We start from the raw sequence: 23427 nt of genomic DNA on the forward strand, positions 1-23427 counted from the left end.
CAAGAGACAAGACAGCTACTCCTCTGGAAAATTTTACATTGTAAAATGTCTCTTATCAATTATACAGTGCTACCTCTGGTTGCGGACACGATCCACTCTGGGGTGCCATTCACACCCCGAAAAGTCCGTAACCACAGTGGCGCTTCTGCACATGTGCAAAGCGTGATAGAGCGCTTCTGCGCATGTGTGAACAGCACAGAACGGATCTGCGCATGAGCATGCGGCGAAACACGGAAGTAAACACTTCCAGGTTTGCCGTGTTCTTAACCCGAAAAAAACGCAACATGAAGCATTCACAAGAAGAGGTATGACTGTATGTGCTGGTGGAATATGCATTTCAATACTAATAATAATATACACATAAATAATAATATGTTCCTGGGTATCAATAGTTTATATACATCTTGTTTTGAATGTGTGTCAAAAGTTAAATGGTACATTTGCTGTTGTCCCCAGAATGTATGTAAACTGACACATCCATTTAGAGGGGACTGTTCAAGAAGAGGAAAGAAAAAGGTTCTATTTCCTTGGCAAGCAATGCATGTCCTTAAAAAAACCCCCAAAAAACTCACCTCTTCAAAGGATTATGGGATAGCTTCCCATAGTTCAGTGAGGCGGGAAAACAAATCAAAGGAAATCCAGGACTAATCACTCATGCCCAGAAAATTTAGTCTGCAAACAACACTGAAATTACCTACTTAATCCAGAAGCACATCAAATCCCTGTTAGTCTTGCATTAAAAACTGTACATGAATGTACTTAGACAGTACCACATGTGTGAACCAGACCACAAATTTCCCTTTTACTCCTGCTGAGGAATGCTCTAGATCTTTTTTTAAAAAAGGAATATCAATCATAAGAATGGTTAACGAAGAACATGTTAAAGTACTATATATAACATGTACATTGTTAACCATTCTTTTGAATTGTGTCAATTAAAAAAAGATCTGTAAGGTGAACCTGCTTATGCTATTGTAAATATTGCTATTATTAATGTGTGTTCTGTGTTTGTTTGTTCTTCGTTGCATTAAGGCATTTTCTGATCATTATTTTTTTGCCTTAATATTTTTAGTGTTCTAAATGTCTTACATCAGGTATGGGGAAACCTTTTCATTCCAGGGGCCACATTAACTTCTGGGCAACCTTTTGGGGGCCACCTGCAGGTCAATGTGAGGCAAATGTGAGAAGAACAATTAATGTCCATCTTACCTTTGTTTCTACACACACACATGCATCCTTCTCTATCCTCCATATAGGCAAGCAAGTATTAAAGAATTGTAGAGTTGGAAGGGTCATCTAGTCCAACGTCCTGCAAGACAAAGCAAGACCAGTGTGGGGTGTGGCCTGGGGAAAGAGGATGCAGCCTAGAGAGGAAATGTGACCTGGAGAGACTTGAAAATTCACTTATCCAAATGAGAGGAATTAGTACCCAAACCTTGCTAAACACATTGCAGATTCAGATATTCGAACAATGAGCATTTTTTACTTCATTTTTTACTTTTTGCTGGTTGGCTGAGGAAATGAGGGGGAGCAATAGGACCAGGACTGTCTTAAGCATATGTGGCACCGGGTTGCAAAGATCCACCTGGCGCCCCCCCCAAGGTTGCCCAGTCCCAGGTGCGCAGGAGGGCAGAGCCGGCCGGCCGCCTCAGCATCTCGCTGGCTCGGTCGCCCCCGAACTTGCGGCACAGCAGAAGAGCTCGCCATGGCACTCTGACTGACAAGCGGGCTCTTCCCTGGACTCAACTCTCAGACCTTGGACTCTCAGCCTGGCGCCCCTCAGAGCCCGACACCCGGGTGCTCTGCACCCCTAGCACCTATGGGTAAGATGGCCCTGAATAGGACAAATCAGAGAGCATTTTTCCTGGGTTTTCCAGGGGAGTGATGAGCTGGGGGGGGGCAACATATTGTGGTCAGGAATGCATTAGAAAATTCCCCATAGGAATCAGTGGAAATCGTTGACTTGTTATGCGAATGCTCACCTAACAAACTATTTCCATAGAACTCATTGTGTTTGGATAACAACAACAGTAATGAACATTTGATGCCCTTTCTGGATACTCAGAATTAGCTGCCTGAGGCAGCTGCCTCACATGCCTTCGGACAAACCAGGAAGTGGAAATGGCATGCAAATAACTGCTTCTAGGTTTTAGAGGTCTTTCTGTCCATTTTGATAGAAGCAGACGTCTGGAGTATCCCTCAGAGGGAGAACCAGTGTAAGATGCCAAAGATCAAATCTCTTTCCCACTGGTTGCTAGTGCTTTGACCGCAAAATCCAAAGTCAACTAATTCATATCCTCTGTCTAAAATAATGTAACTTGAGAAGCAGCCCTTGGTGGGCAACTGACAAAATGTGCCATAATATATTTTGCAGGGAAGATGAGATTCCCTGTTTTAATGTAGAAACCACCCCCCTGCTGCTTTTGAGGTCATTTTCTGTGCATAGAGAAGGCTGCGATAGCTTTGTTTGTACTTTGCAATGGTAATGTTTTCTCATCTCCAGCCAGTGAGATCTATGCATCCCTAAACATTCCAAGGTGTCATTATCCTGCCATATGTACAGCTGAAAATAGAACTATTCCACTTTCAAAGCCAGCAAGTGTGTCCAGTGTAAAAAGACTTCAGTGTATTCCCCCTACTGCTGCCACACCTTCTCCTTCTTGACTTTATGGGTTTTTTCCCATCTAGAAAATGTTTCAAGAACTTTAGTCTCCTAAGATTTTAACCACAGGAGAGCAACTGTGCTACAAATTGATAAACTTGAGGCCAGGTTACTTAAGGGACTGCATTGCCCCATATATCCTTGCCCAGGGGTGGAGGAGGGGGAGTGCGGTGGGTGTTGTCCGCCCCGGGTATCACCACTGAGGGGGGTGACAAAATATTGGGCGGCACTCACCGCGGGGCCTGTAGCGCACCTGAGCCGTGCTTCTTTCCTGGGAGTGACGCAGTGGCTTGGGTGTTCGCAGGCTCCGCATTGCCCCAAACGGGCCGCCCACTGCCTCCCCCCAGCTGTAGGGTGTCTGAGTGGGAGAAGGCAGGTAGACTCTGGAGGCCCCACGGTGCACCCCGCTCTTGCCCTGCCCCTATGGGCGGCTTGCCCCGCCCCTGGGCGAGCCACTTCCTCTGCTGCTCGCCTTGCCAGCAACTGTGCTTCTTAGCTCTAGGGGACTGCTGACAGTATTGCATGCCCCACAGTCTTATGTCTTTTGTATTTTATATCACTGTACACCACTTCCAACAACGTTTGCATGTGAAGCAGTTTATAAATACAGTATGTCAAATAAATGAATGAATAAAGATAGCTCTTTCCCATTGAAATCACATTGAAGTGGGCAACACTTTCTTTCTGTTGAGGGTTGCATTCCTTCAAAGGCATTTGAGGGTCACATCCTGGCAATGGATAGAAATCATACAGCCAGCATTTTTAGTACGCTTTCTACTATGATCCCAACAGAGGAGGATTTATGGAAGTGTGACCTGTTCGGTTACACTGGGGGCGGAGCCCTGGGGCCACTGCAGAGGGAGCGATAGCTACAGTTTGTTGTAGAATGGAAGGCAAGAGATGAGGGTGCCAAATTTTAGCATCACACAGGGTGTCGCTGAACTTTGAGACCACAAGGACATCCACTGATCCCAAACCTGAACAATAACAACCAAATTAGGTTTCCCCTGTCCCCGAGTCAATATATATGTATTTTGGATTCTCTGTCCCAATGAACCTGTCTAGACACTGAATCAGTATAGTTTAGTCCCAAATGGGCTGTGAGGAGGATCTATAGAAGAATCTTTCCAAATTGGCTAACTAGTCAACAGAACAGCAGATAAGAGTCAATGTTTATGTCCCACTTTGTACTTGCAGACATTGAGATGCTTCTGCCTTTCTGTTGCCCAGGCAGCCAGTTGGGAAAAATCCTTTTTGAGATCCTCACAGTCCACTCAGGACTTCACTGTCCTTAATAATTTGGGTCATGTGCACAGTTTGCTACTGCAAGCTATTCATCTCTAAATCCAAATAATTTATGAACAAATTAAATTGTCCTGGTCTCAAAACAGATTCTTACGGATGAACATCGCTGGGTGTTAAAGCCTGCTCTCAGACCAGTTTCCAATACATAGGAGGAACATTTGCCTTCATATGCCATGACTGATATGCTAGGAACCTTTAGTGAAGGACTTCATCAAATGGCCTTTTACCCAGCCCAAAATATCTCACTTTTCCAAATGCTCAGGGCAGCTAGCCTATCTGGGATGTTTGTGTATTTATCCAATTTTAAATAGCATTATTTGGGTATGTTATTTTAGTTCATTTTAACATGCTGAGATTATTTATTTCAATGTTAAAATAGGGAATACATTTTCAAAGGGAAATGATGTGATTTGCCAGGGAAATTCAAAATTCTGATTCTATTGTGAAAATAAAAATGGAGGGAGACTGTGACATTTTTTATTGATAACACCTTGTGTTTCTTTCATACAGATAAGTTTTTTATTATTATTAATTTCATAAAATTTACACACCAGTTGGTTGTAAAAGCCCTCAAAGATTTACAAAAAGATAAAACAATATCCACTTTTGCTAGTCTGGTGACTATATAAAAATAAATGCACCTGCAACTAATTTACTGGGTCCTCATTATGTACATGCTTACCAATACTCTCAAAGAATTCTAAAATTCAAATAAATGTGGTTATTGCAGCCCCTTCTAATTGTTCTACGTATCATATGAGGCCCTTAGTGCTAAGAAAGCTTTGAGTTGTATATGTTGATGTGTATAATTTCTGCATCTTTTCATAAGACTCTTCTATTTCTGTCTTTTTAATCTGCAGTGTGACAGTGAGAGTGACATTGATGATAAGGTAAGTCAAAATATCCTTTCCTTTTTGTTTTGACTCTACTGCCTTCCTGAAGCTTGGAACTATTTTTCCAGGAAAGTAAGAGGAAACTAAAAAAAAAATTTTTGAAAAAAAATCCTATCTGCTTTTATGCCAGATTTTAGAAATAGTGATTGCTAAACTTCAAATGCCTTGGGTCACTATACAAGATGTCTTTTCCGTTGGGCTTTACTATGTGCATAAAATAGGGTTTGTTGTTGCTAACATGACGACCTTCTTTGATTAATGTGCTCTGATTGGAAGAGCACTCAAGACTGCAATAGCATTCTTATCATGTTCTTTTGGAGGAAGACTTCCCTCAATAACTGCTTGAAAGGCAATATTTTATTTATAATGACTTTTGAATATGTCAGTTTTCTTATGGGTTTCAAAGATGGACAACCAGTAACCCATCTTTGTAGATGATGTTGTAACTGTCAAGGTATATTTTGGCTTCATGCATACATATTTATCGTGCAGCAAAGATTTTTTTTTACCCCTGACCCTTTTGTTTATTGCAAGGGAATAAACAACTACCTGACATTCAGAAAACACCTAAAGGCAGCCCTGTTTAGGGAAGTTTTTAATTTGTGACTCTGTACTGTATTTTGATATTTGTTGGAGGCCGCCCAGAGTGGCTGGGGAGACCCGGCCAGATGGGCGGGGTATAAATAATAAATTATTATTATATTATTATTATTGCTTGGTACTCGCATTAGTCATTGGGAGATTATAGTCGGATGTTTGGGGTGGGGAGAGATGAATGTATGGGTTCTTGTTTAAACCCAGTGACCTTCACTGACCTAAAAATGCCCCACCTATAGAAGAGGTAAGTTTAATTAACATCACTTAACACTGAAGCACTCCCACTGACTGCAGTGGGACCACTATGAGACTATGTTGAATTGCAGTGTGAGCTTCAGTCTGACATTGTGTTAAAAGAAAAATTTATTGCCTGTAAATAACCTTCAAGTTCATCAGATATTAGTCTTAGGCCATGCTGACATTTACAGCTGCCTTGGTTCTGTCTTTGAGTGGGCTGAAGTTTTTACTGCAATTTTTGAAGAATACAATTAAAGTAACATTCAGACAAAAAGGGAGTGTTAAAATATGGAAGATTTTTGACCATATAAATTAGAAATAGAAATATATTGAGCTGTCATAACTCTCAAGAAATGTTGACCAAATGTTTTCATATCTATTATCTTCTTTGCACTCACATCAATACATTTCCAGTTCAGATAAAGACAGGAACTACAAATTGTTTGTTAAATGCTTTTATTTAATTAAAACGTTTCTCTCCCACTCTTCACTGCAAAAATAATTCCAGGGTGGGTAACAATAACATATACACAAAACAGCGTAAGTGACAGCATAATACAGGTTAAAACAAGGCTGATGAATTATAGATGAATCCAGGAAACACCAGATCTGATATAACAAGTCTTTACCTCGCACCAGAAGTTGAATAGCATCACCACCCTTTGTATCTTAGAAGGAAGGGAGTTCTAGAGCTGAGGTGCTGCCACCGAGAAGGTGTTGCATGGAAGGCACCATATTCCCCCTCCAGTGTTGAAGCACTGTACATTTGGCTGGGTCTCATGCATGTATAACTGGTGGTAAATTCTCAAACAGCAGGAAGATTAACCCCAGGAGGGGCTTGCAGTTGGGCAGCTCCCATAGCTGTCAACTTTTCCCTTTTCTTGCGAGGAGACCTATTCGGAATAAGGGAATTTCCCTTAAAAAAACAGGGAAAAGTTGACAGCTATGGCAGCTCCACACCATGTGGCTAAGGTACCCAGTTTTTGCCATGCATCACTAATGTCTTGGGATGGAGATAATTTGCTGTGGAACCTCTTTGGCATCCAAATAAGTCCAGAATGCTATAGTCATTGAATGAGGCACAGTCTCATGGTAGTGGAGGACTTTTTCATAAACAAGTGCTGTGGACCGCTGCTTGGGTAAAACGGGTCTTACCTTTTACAATACAGTATCAGCCCCTCACTTGGTCATAGCACAGATGCCAATATAATAGGGTGTCATTTTTCATGTCCCTTCCATAGAAGCTTCAACATTCATCTCTCCAATACACAAAAGCAGAGAAGATTCTTGTAGAACCTTAAATGCTAACAGATCTACCGTATTTTTCGCTCCATAGGGTGCACCGGACCATAGGGCACACCTCGTTTTTAGAGGAGGAAACAAGAAAAAAAAATATTTTTCTGGTTTTCCTCCTCTACTCTAAAAGCCCTGGGTTTTTTTTTAGGATCAGCTCAAATTTGTGCAGTTTTTTTTTTTTTTTTGCAAAGGGAAAAGCCCTGTTTTTTTGAGGATCAGCTCAAAGTTTTGCAGCTTTTTTGCAAAGGGAAAAGCCCTGTTTTTTGAGGATCAGCTCAGATTTGTGCAGCTTTTTTGCAAAGGGGGAAAAGCCCCGTTTTAATGGGGTTCAACTCATTTCTACAGCTTCTTAAGGAAAGGGAGCCCTTTCTACAGTTTCCAGACAGATAATCTAATCAGCCAGTCACATGTCGCTGGGGAAACAAACAACCTCCCTCTGCAGCACATTCAACAAAGGAGGCCTGGGCAAGGGGGCGGGGCCAAAAGGGAGCCGGGGACTCTTATCTCTCTCCCGATCTCTTGCTGATCAGCTGCTGAGCGGGGTCCTTTCAACACCCCCTTTTCTCTTTGTAAAATAAAAAGCACGATCCTCTTTTGGCCCATGGGCAATTCAGCTCCAGGGACCACCATTCGCTCCATAAGACGCACAGATATTTCCCCTTACTTTTTAGGGAGGAAAAAATGCGTCTTATGGAGCGAAAAATACGGTATTTAATGATCTAGGGCCCACTTTATCAGAGGCTCGAGTCCTCCAAAGTTTATGCCACAATAAATATTTTGGTCTCTAATGCAAGGTTTATAATATTTAAAATACAATGGAACCTTGGTCCTTGAACGGCTTAGTTGACAACTCGAAACCCGAACACCGCAAACCGGGAAGTGAATGCTTTGGTTTGCGAACTTTTTTCGGAAGCCGAATGTCCGATGCAGCTGCTGGCTATTGTTTCTGGGGCACCTGCACCAATCGGAAGCCCTGCCTTGGTTTACAAACATTTTGGAAATCGAACGGACTTCTGGAATGGATTAAGTTAGAAAACCATGGTTCCACTGTAAGTGAAAAATATTATTTGGGGGGGAAACAGCTTTGGTAGTGGTTTTCAGTTAAGCTAGTAATGGGCAAACTGGGATCCATGATTCTGTAAGTCCCAACATCCTTTAGAATTCCACTTTCTCATCTTACAAAGTCTGGGTGCATTCCAAAAAAAGTTGGGTTGACTTAAGTCACAGAAAGGTGCTTAAACTCATAGTTAAACCCTTTTGATTTCAAATTTCCTTTGACATGTTCCCCATCTCACTAGCTATCAGTGTTGCAGATATCATTTTGAATGGTGGGAGAGTGGAAGCTCTGTGCAGTCCTCACTGCTGAACATGATATCCACCTCAAAACAAAATAATAATAAAGTTTTATTATTAAAATTAAAATCAAATAATAAAGAGATTCGGAAAATTTGCACATTTCTAAATTTAGAATTGGGTTGTCATTTGGCTTACAGAGTTATAAAGTGTTTCTGTTTGACCTCTGCTAAAACCACAGGAGGTAAAAAATACCACAAATGCAGGAAGATACCTGGGAAGCCTACACTAATAAAGCAGATTTCCCCCATCTGTTCAAAATCAGGAAAATGCATTTTGCATTTCATCCTTTCACTGCCTTCTTTTAAAAGTCTTGCTGCATGTTTAAAGTTGCCCCAGATGAAATCACAGATGTGTTTTGACACATAAGCCATAAGGGAGAGGGCTGGATTAAGCAACAACAGCTTGTATTGTGGTGTGTGTTGATATTTTTTTGGTTGCCACAGTCAAGTAGCTGAGGCCAAAAGGGGAAGAGGGACTGACGGGGCTGAGTCTACCTGGTGCAGGCGCAACCATTTCACGCCAGTCTGAAGAGCTGTAGTGGCCTGTGCTAGCATAAATCCATCACATTATTGCCGCGTCCAGTGTCTGCATTGGGCAGAAAACACTGCCATCCCCTATTTATCTCCCAGCAGTGGTGCATGAACTCTCCCCTTATTTGGTATGTTAGCTTTTATGGTATGTTAGCTTTTGTGTTAAAATTTCCTAATCTGTTGGCAGCAAAGCCCCATACAGCTTGGTGCCTGTTCTCACATCAACAGTAGTGGTCGGACGGTGGAATGATGGGTGCTTACCTGTAGTAGAAGTCGCTGCTGCTTACTGAGAAAGGAGAGCAGGAGGGGCAAGGTGGGGAGAGATCCGCTCTGTGCAAATGCACCAGTAGAAGCAGCACAGCATTGGTTACTTCTACCATCTGAAGTGAAGTGGGAGTTGGGCAGAGAGAGGGTCTCCACAGTGATGGCCCCTTGGGAGCAGAGCGCCTTCTTTCAAAGGGCTGCCCACTTTGTTATACTTAAGGTTTATTTTCCCAGGCTCTCAAATATTTGAGCTGTGGCCGCTTGATCTGCAGCTTTTTACCTGTTTGTTTTGGTGTTTGGATTGCTTGAGATTTATTTTGTGGCTCTATAGAATGAACCGACTCTGGGAGCCTGTGGCTGAAGGAGAATATAGAAATGTCTAAAGTAAATACACATAAAGTTTCTCATAATTTAATTAAGACGACATCGTGAAAGAACAAATGTACACAGTAGTATCAACAAGCGATGAAGTCTAAATAAACAGACGGATAAAAGCAGCAGCCAGCACCAATCACCCATTAAAAGCCTTGGAGAATGAAAGGATCTTAACCTGTCATCTAAATGATAAGTGTTGGTGCCTGCCAAAATTTGTAGCTGCTGCTTGGTAGAGATGGCCAGGAACTTGCTGTGCCACACAAGTAGCTGTTCTCTGCCAGAGCTAAGTTCTTCTGTGAAATGCATTCTTTTTTTTTCCTTTTTCCTTTTACGTCTCTCCATATTATTCTGTACGGTGTATATTTTAGGTTTCTGTCTGCCCCGTCTAGATTCCTGATAACAGAGGGTAGTGTTACATGGGTGAACATGGTGAGACTCAATTCCCTCATATTATTTCCGATGCTGAATCACAGTATTTCTCGCATTTCCCCAATCAAAGAAGGCAAAAAAGCAATCATTTAGAAAAACTACTTGAAAGATCTGCCAGTCAATGCTCAGATGAAGTTGTAAGTGACATGTAGTTTTAGTATACAGCTATGCTATTAATGATTATCTAAATTACACTGGGTAGGCCTGGCTAGCAGCATTACATCTGAGACTGACGTTTGTTAGATTAGGTTTGACTTCACCTTGTAGTGAAGAAATTGAAATCTGAACAACATTGATTAGCTTTCAGAATGTGGGATCTGAGGTTACCTTCAGAGGAAGCTGCATTGCGTATGGCTTGTAACCTAACTGTCCTTCTCAGAAAAGGAAGAATATTATATCATTCTGTACAGATGATATTTGAGAGCAGGGTGGGGGGTGGAGATGGCCGTCACGCTTCATTTCAGCTTATGGACTAACCCAACGAGCCTTTGCACACACAAAAATGAAGAGAGAATGCCTCTGTGTCTTTTCTCTGTGTTGCTTTCTTGATCTGTAAAGACAAAAGGCAAGGCATCAGTTTCTTTAAGTAGGTCTCTGCCTCTAAACAGGACTATATTCCATGACAGAAAAGGCAAATGCATGCATCACATCACTGTAAGTAGAGGTCTGAGCCTTTGCCTCAGTTCCTGGATGCAGCAGTGTTTTGGCAGGTGATGCCGATTTGTTGCCTCCGGTGCACCTGCCCTAGGCCACATACTGTGGGATGCAGGGGTGCCCATGTGCCCTGGAGACCTTAGAAAATAATGTTCTCTGAAGCTTGGCGTTTACAGAGGCTTGGAGACTGAGGTCTCGGGTCCCATTCATGCATACAGCCCAACCAACCCTTGGTCCTTCCCCCCCCCCCCGCCAGAGTATCCTCTGTCTTTTTCTTAATCCAGTTTAATAAAGGATGGAATGAAAAGAGTTCACAAGCACTCATACTACTGCAATACCAGCTGGGATCAGAGAATGGGCCCATAATTGCAGTATTAAAATTTTGTTCCAAATGACTGTCAGTGAAAAATCTGCTCGACAGATCTTCTGTCTTGCATTTAGTGTGCCCCCATCTTTGTTTAAAACAAAGGAAAAGGAGGGAGAGCTTTATTGATTCTGAGAGAATTATAGTATCCCTACAAGCAAGGTGTTTAGCAGAATCTGGAGGTGCTTTGGTTTTGTTTCCTAGAGCAGAGGTTTTCAACCTTTTTGAGCCCATGGCTTCCTTAGCCAACTGCATTATTTCTGCAGCACCCCTCTGAGGCTCAGGAGCCCAGTTTTGTCACCCCTTGCCTGCAGAGCTGGCAGCCTCTCACCCTTGTTAAAACACCCTCCCTTGTGGAGTGTTCCCTCAGCCTCTTCTCTTCTTCCCTCTCTTTGGGAGTCCTTCAGGCAGCTGCTATTGCCATCCCTGGTCTCTGAGCTGCCCCCGCCCCACCCCAAAGAGAGGTGCCTCCCAGAGGCACCATTTATTTGCCTGGGGAGCTTATAGCCAGGGCTGCTGCAACAAACAGCTGTGCAAACCTTTGGGAGGCAGAGACGCGAGAGGACATCGGAGAAGGGAGGGAAGGAAAGAGGGACGGAGGCCAATGTTGCCTTCGCCACCCCTAACCATCATTCAAGGCACCCCAGGGTGCCATGGCACGCTGGTTGAAAACCACTGTCCAGGACAGTGTTGCATGGGGCTGTAGCTCAGTGGTAGAGCAGCTGCTTTGCATGCAGAAAGGCCAGGGAGTGTTCCCTGCCTGAAACCCTGGAAATCTGCTGCCTCTCGGTGTACACAACATGGAGATAGAAAGGAGCCTCCTATGTCTTCCCTACGCCCCTCCCTTGTTTTTGCTTTGCTTTTCATTTGCCTCAGAGGGGAAAAAGACAGGGACTCCCAGTTTGTCCTGAGATCTTCTGCAGCACGTAGCAGTGACGGTGGCGTTGCTCTGACGGCCCATAAACATTGCTACTGAAAATATATACTTCCTTTACTAGCTACAACAGCATTAACAGACAGCAATTACCCTTCATTTTCAGGAACTATAAAGTCTCCATTAATTCAAGATTTATGTAGTTATAGCATTTAGCACAGGAATAACACCACAGAGAATTGGTTTATACACATGTAATGAGAGAGCTTATGGCATACTTTAGTGAACATTAACATAATAGAGTAATATAAACCATCAACAGTTCCTCTTATTGTCTCTTACCTGCTTTAGCGTTCAGATGAAAAGAGGCGAGCAGCTTGGTAATGTGCTCCCGCTAAATGGCATTCTGCGAAAAGCCAAAAGTCAAGTTGCGTAAAACAAGGGAATGACTAATTCCTTCTCATCATTATTCCAAAATGTTGCTGAGACTTTTGCTAATAACAATGTTTGGAGCAGTATTAAGTATAAAATGTGGGATGTGGGGCGGTGTGGGGGGGGGAGGGAGGGAGAACCTATTACCTTCCCTCAAAGTAATTCAACATTCGTGCTCTTTCATTCTTGGGCTCCCAACTGCTGCGAGTGAAATTATGGGTTGTCAGTTTAATTGTATGGACCCAGAGCATAAGCGAGCTCTACAAATCAAGGGTTAGATATCAGGCATTTCTTCATTTACTAAATAAGACACTGAGGAAGGAGGGGTAGGGGTGCAAATGGCATTGCACTTCTAAGTTAATTAAACGTTCGCTGCATATTTATGCTGTGGTTTGATTTTGTGTTACAATGGTGGCAGGAAAAAGCTTAAAACTTCAAGTAGCTAAGACCTGGAGCTGAAACGAAAAGGGGTGGGGTTCTGTGTGCACCTGCTTCCCACCAAAGGCAGCTCTTAGTTTTCAGTATTAAAGTTTTTATGACATGGCAGCCTCATATCATGGACATGGACTTTGGCGTCAGATAATTCAGTCGTTTCTTAGAAGATTCATCCACCCCTGTGTAAGAGAGGCCGAGAAACTGTATTAAGTTTAAGGGAGCTCGAGAGGGTAAACTACAGATTTTGGATAAAATACAAGTTGGAAATAAAAGTTTCCAGCATAATTAATAGGATCAGAGGCCAGAGAGAATTTAACCCTTTCCTCCCCTGCTGTGGTCATGAGGTAAATCCCTCTTCTCGTTTGCATTGGGAGGAAATTCCTCCCTGGGCTAAATGCTGAAATGCCTAAACACATGGTTTAATTGACATAATGCCTAAACACCATTATGTGGCATCCTCGCTCCAGTGACATCTGGTCAGAGTTTGGTACTGGTTGGCTTTCCTGCATAGTTGTCCCATGGTTAGGGACACAGGAAGCTGTTTATACCAGGTGAATTCACAGGTCCATTTGCTCAGCATTGTCTGTACTTACCAGCAGTGGATCCTCAATGGTTCAAGCAGTGAGGCCTTTCCCAGCCCTCCCTAGCTATACTACTGAGCTACTACGAGTCTTTAAAAGAGATAGGTCTTTCTTTCTTTCTTTCTTTCTTTCTTTCTTTCTTTCTTTCTTTCTTTCTTTCTTTCTTAGAATGATTGAGATTTAATGGATGAATCGGGTTAAACTCATATGATTAATTTATTAAGATTTTTCTAATAGGATAACCACTCTACTTTAAAACCATCCTCTGAGCCACAACCTACCTGTGCTCCTTTAGGGTGACATGGAAGAACCTTTAGAAAAATGGTGTTTTCCCCCAAATGGCACGGCCCTCTGTGCTGGATTCCAGACACAAACTTTCACCCATGAAAAGAAAATTTCAGGCACCTGTTCCTTTCAGAGCCTTACAATTCTTGTCCTTTTCTCTCTCCCTTTTATAACTTCTGTTCTGCTGGCTTTGATGTCCAAGCCTTAGGATACCAGTTTCCATCTTTGGTGAAAGTTCGTGGCTCTGTGGAATGTGCTTTATCATGGGAAATGCTTTATGGCTGCAAAGGATAGTCTGAAACACTGGATAGCTGCTGCCTCTCAGTGCAGGCAGTATGGAGCTAAATGAACCCAGTGGTCTGACTTTATTTGGTATAATGCAGCTCTCCACGTTTCACGATCAGATGGTTCTCCAGAGACACTGGGCTGCCTCCAGTGTTCCCTGCCCACTAGTGCAAGGACTAGCACTTTTTAATGTGCAACAGAGGAATCCAACACAACAGTTTTGTTAGCAAAACTCATTACGCACCAAAGTTACCAGCAACCTGCTTATTTTTCCCTCTCTCACCAGTGGAACAAGTATACCACTAAGTGAATTTAATTACTACTTTGGATACAGCCCAGTAGCAGAAGTATGATAAGCATTAGCCTTTTCCTCCTGCTCCCAAAGTGGCTTACAAATATCAAGGAGGAGACAGTCCACACCCTCAGGCTTGGAGCCTAAGAGATGTGAGACAAAAGGGAAAGGGACTAGGGGGGGACGACAAATTCAGGCACTAATTTTTAATTACAGAGATCTTTTAGCAAATATCAGGAATGGAAAAATTTGCAGATGGCCAGAAATTGTTGGTATTTCAGCTGAGCAAATGGATAAGCCCTGCAGTCCCATCTCTCTCCCTCTCTCGCAGCCCAGTGGAGGTCCTTAAGGGCAAACCAGCCCCTACCTGCCTGCCTTCCTGCTGACAACCAGTCCAGGGGTTGAATTACTTTCCTCCTCCTTAGGGCTCATCCAGACTTCCTTTTGCACCACTCCTTCTAGGTACAGGTCTGCGCTTTAAAGCTCAGTTTGGCATTTGCTCTGATTCAGCAGTAAAACACGGGTTTTCCTGGGGAAAGTGCCAGGACAAAAAACACACATATGCTCTGACAAAGAGCCTGTACCTACAGAGGCGGCACGAAAGCAAGTCTGGATGAGCCCTGAGTCAGTGTTAACCCTTGTTGACCTCAGCCGGGAGGGGTGGGTTGGAAAAACTAGATTTAGCTGGCCCTGCCTGTCTTTGGCTCTGTCTTCACCTACTGTTGGGCTTCCTGCCTTCTGATTTAGTGGGCACCAGCCACCACTGTCACAGCCTGATGGAATATGTTACTGTTGCCAATAAAATTATTTATACAAAACTAGGAATTGAAGGATTACCTGCTGAATGTGCCATTGTGCTCTGCAACGTATACTTATCTACTGTATTTTGGAGGATCCCAGATCACAATTAGCGAACCCTTTTGTGGTGTCTGTGGCATCCCCTCCCTAAGAAGATTTACCAGGCCCCGGCACTGTATTGCTATAGCCTTCCATTTGAAACATGATCATTTCAAAAAGCTTTTAGTGAGGTGGAGCAGATTTATATTTTGTCGTTTAGTGCTGCTACTCTCGGGGATTGATTTTTGTAAGTTATTCATATGTATTCCATTTGAAATTTAGATTGTATGTTCTTACCTTATGTAATGTTGTTTTTTTATATAAGCCTTGATATTTATAAAGAAAGGTGAGGTATCAATTGCAACAGCACATTTTTACAGGTGACAAATTGTCTATCATTTGTCATAGTGCTGCTGGAAGAACAAAGTGAGCACTTTCCTGTTTCTGCTTATTCTAGGCACCTCAATGAGCATTTCCTGTTCTCTGATTCCTCTTAGCGCTGCAAGAATGTGTGTTTGGTTTTAGTGTCTTCATAGGCACACAAAAGGGGGGGAAATCACACACAGTTAATGTATGTGATCCTCCTGAATGGAGCAGACTTCCTGGCTCCTAAAGATTAAAAAGTTGAGAACCCAGAGATATTAGCTGAAGGACAAAACAATAAGAGTTAGAAAACTGACATCTGTTTAATGCCTGGATAAAGGTGGCTGGTTTAATAAAGGAGAGCCTTGGTTTCACAGATGCAGCAATGTCTCCATATTGAAAACATCTGTTTTCTTTATTACATGGTCACAATATTATGTTTATTATGTCACTAAAAGGCATTGTAGCCTTTTAGTGACATAATACTGTAAACAAGATGAACATAATAACTATAATCACTCGGGAAGGATTATTCTAATTCAATTTATTTGCAGTGTACTGACCACAAATAAAATTTTAAAAATTGCAGTATGTAAGAAGACCCCTGCTTAATCAGACCAGTGCCATCTAGTTCAGCATCTTATTGTCATGGCAGCCAACCAGATACCTGTGGTAATAAAGAAAACTGAACTTGAATGCAACTGCACTGTTTCCACTTGCGATTCCCAGCAACTGGTATTCAGAAACTTACTCAGTATTTAGAAGCTTATCCAGGTCAGGAGGACCATGCACCCATTGCACTGAGCTTATACTCATGAGTTCTATCCAGCAGGTATAGTTGTATATGTGACATTCTCACCAGCTATCCTCAACCTGCACCCCTGCTGGCTTCCTACCTGCATATCAGTTGTAGTTGTTGATTGAGATAATTTATTTGGGCACTTGTGATTTGTTCAGTCACAAGTGCCTTGGGTGGGGTGAGGAGAGTAGCCTGCTCTGACCTCACCATGCTGTCAAAGTTCCTCAATTGCTCAATTTGCCTTTTACTTCGTATATAAAAGTAACTAACTCAATATTAGTTAAAAAGTGAAAAGTTTATTTGCTATCTTGGAGTGGATTCGGTTGATCGCTGTGACCAAGTGGTCAATTCCAAACTCAGCTATGATGGTCTTATTGGAAGAGTGGCTGCCATTCCGGGATATAGCGTATGTTTGACATGGATGAGGTCCTGTATTCTATCCTTGGCACTTCTCCAGGTAATAACTATCAGAATGTATACCTGGGGAAAATACAGGATTGGGTGCAGACATTGAGCTGCCTCTCCATAAGGCTATTTCTGACTGCACAGTGACTTGCAACAATGGAGTTCCTTTGTGAACCCAGGTTTGTCAAAAGGTTGGCTGCCCTTCTTCATCAGTCTAATTGTGAAGTGTTGCTGCTCATATGTCATAATAGCAGCAAAATGCATGCTTGGTTGCTGGAATGCCTCTGAATACCAGCTGCAAGAGATCAACAATGACAGGGAGCTGTTGCCTTCATACCTTTCATGACTTCCTAGGAGCATTTGGCTGGTCATTTTGAAAAGCTGGGTGCTGTGCAGTAGATGAACCTTTAGTTTGATCCAGCAGGGCTGCTCTTCATTCATAACTTTGCCACTACAAAATGGTTGCAAAATGCCACTGGCTCTGTTGGTAATGGACATTGGAAGGATATCCAGAGTTAAATATGGGCAAGTGTCTAGTTGGCTTTAAAAGAAGCGGGCATTGGAATGAAGCACTGAAACAGCACAAATGTGAGCTGTTTTCATCAGAAGATTGGAGTCTGCAACGTATTGGCATTAATGTTGTACTAAGTAGCATTTCTCTATGTTTGCCCACGTCGCTATTACTTTGCTGCTGAGAGAAGAGGAACCTTTGCATCAACTCCCCAATCAATAATCCACTGCTGTTGCTTTTTTAATGCCTCTAAATACATATACGCATGATGAAGAGGAGCTGTCTGCAGAATCAATAAAGCAGATTTAGAAAAAAGAGAGTGGAGGAGGGAAACCTGAAAGCTTATGTTTATGTGACAGGCCCATGTTGAGAAGGGAGGTAACAGTGCTGTTGTTGTTGGCATCCTTCTGTCTCAAGAGGTAATGGAGTGTGCCTCCAGCGGTTAAGTTAAACAGCTGTGTTAGCACTGAACTGACCTCCCCGGGGGGCAAGCCTGGGGAGTGTGCAAGACCTCTTGGCCTCACTGATGTGGTCCAAAGAAAAGCAGAGCAATACATTTGGCACCAGCTTGGCTGCAGGCATCTTAGAGACTCCAATCTGATTTTGTATAGGGTTTACTCCTTAGCCTTTTCTTCTCCCGAAGGCAGTGGAGGTTTAGGATTAGAGTTTTCCTTCTCCTAGATGTGCTACCTTCCCAGGTTGATGAGCCCCATCTGCCCCTCACTTCCCTCTATGTCACATGCAGAAACTGCCTCCTTGACCAAGTGGTCTTGCCTTCACATGCAGGGGAAGTCCCTAACTCACCAAGAGTAACAGTGTAAGGCATGGAAAACAGAAGTAAGACAAACAAGCTCAATTTCAACAAGCAATCCCCATCATCCTTGACTAGTGGCCATGTTGGCTGGGGCAAATGGTAGTTGTAGGCCCAAAGATATGGAGGGCACAAGACTGGGGAAGGCTTCCTCAGATGCCTTCTATGTCTCCCACTAAATGAATCTGAAGAAGTGTGCATGCACACGACAGCTCATACCAATAACAAACTTAGTTGGTCTCTAAGGTGCTACTGGAAGGATTTTTTAAATTTTGTTTTCACTATGGCAGACCAACACGGCTACCTACCTGTAACTCCCACTAAATGAGGTGATGTGGGTGGTTTCTGTGGAGAGGGCCTTTTTTGGTGGCAGTGCCCTTGTTATGGAATGCCCTTCAATGTAGGTGCCAGACAAGCCTCACTGGGTAGTATTTCCGGTGAAAACTCATCCCCTGGCTGGCTTTTCTATTACATGTGCTCAAGGCTTTTTTCCAGGGGGAATTCACAGGAACTCACTTCTGGCAACTCTCAGGTGGGCACCATTGCCATTCTAAGGGAATGAGGGAGATGTTCATGGTGAGTTTCACCACCTCTTTTTCTAGAAAATTAGCACTTTGTGTGCTATAGTATACTTTGAGCTGTTGGCACTAATTTACATGTAACTGACATTGTCACCTTATTCTGAACAAACCTTATGTCTGTGCACATAGCCCCTTCTGTCCTTCCTCCATGTCATGAGCATACATACCAGGAAGTCTTCAGTTAATTATAGTTCCTGTTCAAACCAGGAAGCCTCCAATTAATCATAGTTCCTCATTTCATCTGAACTTGGAAACGATAGCCAAGGTAGGATAGAAATTCTAGCTTGTTCCAAAATTGGTAACCATAGTTTCCTGATTTCAGATGAAATAGGATTGGGAAACTATGGTTAGTCACTTCCTGGTTTAATCATAGCTCAAGAAGACAGGGCAGCATGCATGTAGAAAAGGGTTGGTCATATCTCAGAGTATTAATCCGTACCAGATCAGTCACACACCATTCCTTTGTTAACCTTGCCTCCACTTTCCTCCCTTTTTGTGCTGAGTTTTAGATCGCAAGTCCTTCCAGGCAAGGACCCTTGCAATCTTTAGTGTCATGTATACTAGGGTGGCTAGCTATAAAAGAGGTCAGGGCTCCTGCACCTTTTAATAGTTTTGTAGAATAAAGATGTAGCTTGCCCTGACCATTAGGTCCAGTCGTGTCCGACTCTGGGGTTGCGGCGCTCATCTCGCATTACTGACCAAGGGAGCCAGCGTACAGCTTCCAGGTCATGTGGCCAGCATGACAAAGCCGCTTCTGGCGAACCAGAGCAACGCACAGAAACGCCGTTTACCTTCCCGCCGGAGCGGTACCTATTTATCTACTTGCACTTTGATGTGCTTTCGAACTGCTAGGTGGGCAGGAGCAGGGATCGAGCAACAGGAGCTCACCCCATCACAGGGATTCGAACCGCTGACCTTCTGATCAGCAAGCCCTAGGCTCTGTGGTTTAACCCACAGCGCCACCTGCGTCACTATTTTAAAAAATAATACAGTGTAAATTCCACATTCAGTACTATACAATGCTACTAATTCCACATTTGAAGTAACCTAGTTAAGCAACAGTAAATATCTCCAAACATAAGTAATAAAATATAATCACACATCATTAATGCGCTTGGACTCAATGTGAGCCGCAGACTTTAAATAACACAGCCATGTTCAGCAGATGATAGCCATGATCATTTCTGCCATTAGCAGGCTGTGAAACTAAACCTCAAGTCCCCCCAGCCCATTTTTCTGAAGGGTGCCTCCCCACATTTGCAGGCTGCTTTAAAGGTCCCTCTCCCAAGGCTTCCTGTATACCTGTGTCAAAACTAGTTGAAGGCCTTTTGCCTAAATCTTTGTCAGCAGCTGACTTAATTTGTGGCTTACTGCTCCTGACAGTTTATTGGGGAAGCAAAGCGTGCCTTCATCTCCAATAATAAACAGCCCACCCACAGATACTTTGACAGAGTTAATGGTTTTTATACAAAAATGGACAGACTTAATGTTTCGGCTGTAGCAATCATCAGTTCTGATCTCCTTAATGAAATTAGATTAAGTGCACCTGGGAAAATGCTGAGACGGCACATTGCCTTCATCACCTCCTTTAATTTAAAACCAATTTGTGGGGAAAATATTCTCTGAAGCTGAGGGATGCAGCAGGAGAAGGAGGGAGTGAGGGGCAAAAAAGGAGATTTTAAAATCTATCTGGATAGCTGCTGGCACTTTTAATTCCTTTCCCCAATGACAATGTGAATTATTAAGTCTTAAGAAAGGAGAGTTTAAAGACTCATTCGCTAACCCTTCTTCTGCCTTTCATAGAGAAGGGGAAAAATACATTTAAAGTCACGTCCAAGGACACAGCACTACTCTCTATGTATGTATTTATTTTATTTGCAAAAGGGTAGCTGTTAGTTTGCCTGCCCTGATCTCCCTCTGCCCAGTAGTGGAAATTGACCTCATTGGGGCCAAACATCACCACCATCTAACAGAAGCAGAGAGAGAAATGAGGGGCAAGGAAAAACCTTCACTCACACACTTACCTTCCCTCTCTCTCCAGGGAAATAATTGCATTTCCCTATGTCCACAGTGGCCCAGTTCACACATCATGGTAAACTATATTTAATAGAGGAAACAAACGCTCACAATGGATCAGTGTTAACAAGTAGGTTGGTGATTCGAGCCCACTCAGGGATGACTGCAGGGGGTTGGGCTAGATGATCCTTAGGATCCCTTCCAACTCTAAAATTCTATGGTTCGATTATCATATTATTGCTGCCTTAGTGTTATAGTAAAACCAAGGTTAGTGGTATGTTTATTTCCAGTTTAAGTCAGGAGGTGTTAAGCAGGTGTGATTCACTGATACACTTAAGCATGCTTTATGGTTTACAGAGACAAGCAAATGTGGCGATTGTAATTTGGAATCAGGAAAAAATGCACTCTCCCAAACCAGAAGTACACTCGTTCCCACTTTTGATCCCAACACGCAGAAAAGCAAAATTTGCACACCTGATGCATTATAAACAAATTGTCTGGACAGAAACAGGAGGAGGAGCCCAGGCCATCACTTAAGTGCTAATATAATCTTATTCTGCTCTTTCATAAGCTTGCTAGAAACATCAGCAGGATGTTTTATGTTTGCTTGTTTGTTTTGGCTTTCAATGAACCACTTGCTAATCTTTATAGGTTCCAAAGTTCCATTCAGAAACCCCAGCCTTAACAACCTCTCAAACTTAGGATGAATGGATAGTTTATACATTTTATATTGACTGGGCACTCAGTGATGATGACATGTACGCTCATCCCTGCAGGCCACTTGACAGTGAAGGATTATAAGCATTGCCAACATGAACTAAATTGTATCCCTGCTTGCCTTCACCTAGGTCCTTTAGAAAAAGAGTATTTCCAAAGACGGTTGTACTTAGACTGTTAACATACCGGTACCAACCTAAGAGGAATACAGTATAGGCCTTTGTCCAATCCCCCTACCAGTCACAAATATTTCACTGTAAGCTCGGTGATGGTCTTAGCCTTTGTACAGTTCCACCCTGGTCTGACACACACACATTCCTCATGCAATGTTAATTAGTTTGCAAATATCAAACATGCAGTGAAAGAGCTGCCCTGACAGCCTTCCTTAACCTGATACCTTTTACATAATTTGGACGTGGATGGAAGCTGTAGTCCAAAACATCCAGAGGGCATCAGGTTGAGCAAGACTGCCCTAAAGTTTCATTTACTGTCTTGCCTATTTCCTTTTGAGTAGCAGTTGGTATCAATACTTCTTTATTTTATGGCCCGGAATAACAGCTCTGTAATTAGCAGAGTGTAATGCAAGTCATAGTGCAAGTAAAGAAAGTCAATGGGGTTTTATTGAAGCAGTAACTCTGTGGCGGACAGGGAGTGTTTGCTCTCCCAGCCAAAAACACTTCGGCTTTTCTTATTATTTACAGGCCTTGAAGTAATTCAGGCATTACTTGCTGCTCCTCCTCCTCCACATGTCATAAGGACATTTATTGCAATTATTTGCAGTAGCTTGAGTGTGTGAAACCCAGCTCTGATAGGCCATTTCTTCTTATCACACCAACTGGTTAATTAGCAAAGGAAAACAATCTACACAAGGTGTGAGAACTCCTGTAGGGTGAGCAGGTTTGTCAAGTTTCCCCTTTGGTTCAGGAGTGCCTATGGGTGTGTTCATATTGCCCACTTAATAGGCAATTAAACTGGCGCTTTTTGGTGCTTTTCACAGCTTTTCCTCCACACCATTCAAGTCAGCACAGCTTCATTTTGTTTGGGTTCACACCATGGGACAGGCATGGAAGGGGGCATGGCCATAGGAGCCAACTTCTAGGGCCCGAGGGGTCTTCAGCTCCCCTAATTAAAATATTATTCAGTTATTCAGGTTGCTCAGGTTAAACCTCATAATGTATACCTATTTTATTTTCGGTGAAGTACTGGTACATAGCATGTCAGACATGTTTTCACTAACAGCATTCTTAAATTCATGCATTAGATCAGGGGTCAGCAACCTTTTTCAGCCGTGGGCCGGTCCACCGTCCCTCAGACTATATTTTGAAAATAAAAATGAATGAATTCCTGTTATTGTTTAGTCCTTTAGTCATGTCCAACTCTTCGTGACCCCATGGACCAGAGCACGCAGGCACTCCTGTCTTCCACTGCCTCCCGCAGTTTGGTTATACTCATGTTGGTAGCTTCAAGAACACTGTCCAACCATCTCATCTTCTGTCGTCCCCTTCTCCTTGTGCCCTCCATCTTTCCCAACATCAGGGTCTTTTCCAGGGAGTCTTCTCTTCTTATGTGGTGGCCAAAGTATTGGAGCCTCAGCTTCAGGATCTGTCCTTCCAGTGAGCACTCTGGGCTGATTTCCTTCAGAATGGATAGGTTTGATCTTCTTGCAGTCCATGGGACTCTCAAGAGTCTCCTTCAGCACCATAATTCAAAAGCATCAATTCTTCGGTGATCAGCCTTCTTGATGGTCCAGCTCTCACTTCCATACATCACTACTGGGAAAGCCATAGCTTTAACTATACGGACCTTTGTCGGCAAGGTGATGTCTCTTCTTTTTAAGATGCTGTCTAGGTTTGTCATTGCTTTTCTCCCAAGAAGCAGGCATCTTTTAATTTCGTGACTGCTGTCACCATCTGCAGTGATCATGGAACCCAAGAAAGTAAAATCTCTGCCGCACAAATAACCCAGAGATGCATTTTAAATAAAAGGACACATTCTACTCATGTAAAAACACGCTGATTCCTGGACCATCCGCGGGCCGGATTGAGAAGGTGATTGGGCCACATCTGGCCCCCGGGCCTTAGGTTGCTTACCCCTGCATTAGATAGTCTTTAGGCCTTCTTGGAACTTGTGCAAAGCTTATGATTTGTCTTTTTGAAGGGCGGGGGGACAGCAGTCAGAAAACTAACAGCAACAAAGAATCTTAATGTCAAAGCAGGTCAGCTCTGAGGCCTAATTAAATTG

General features: G+C 43.0%; 1 protein-coding gene across 1 annotated transcript in view; it reads left to right on the forward strand.

The window, feature by feature from the left end:
• The window catches only part of FBRSL1 (fibrosin like 1), a 754268-nt gene that overhangs the window by 480902 nt on the left and 249939 nt on the right, over positions 1-23427 (forward strand). The window contains 1 exon segment of the mRNA XM_033174384.1: positions 4828-4857. Coding sequence (XP_033030275.1) covers positions 4828-4857 — 30 coding nt within the window.

The sequence above is a fragment of the Lacerta agilis genome, chromosome 17 (assembly GCF_009819535.1).
Source record: "Lacerta agilis isolate rLacAgi1 chromosome 17, rLacAgi1.pri, whole genome shotgun sequence".
NCBI classification, from domain to species: Eukaryota; Metazoa; Chordata; class Lepidosauria; order Squamata; family Lacertidae; genus Lacerta; species Lacerta agilis.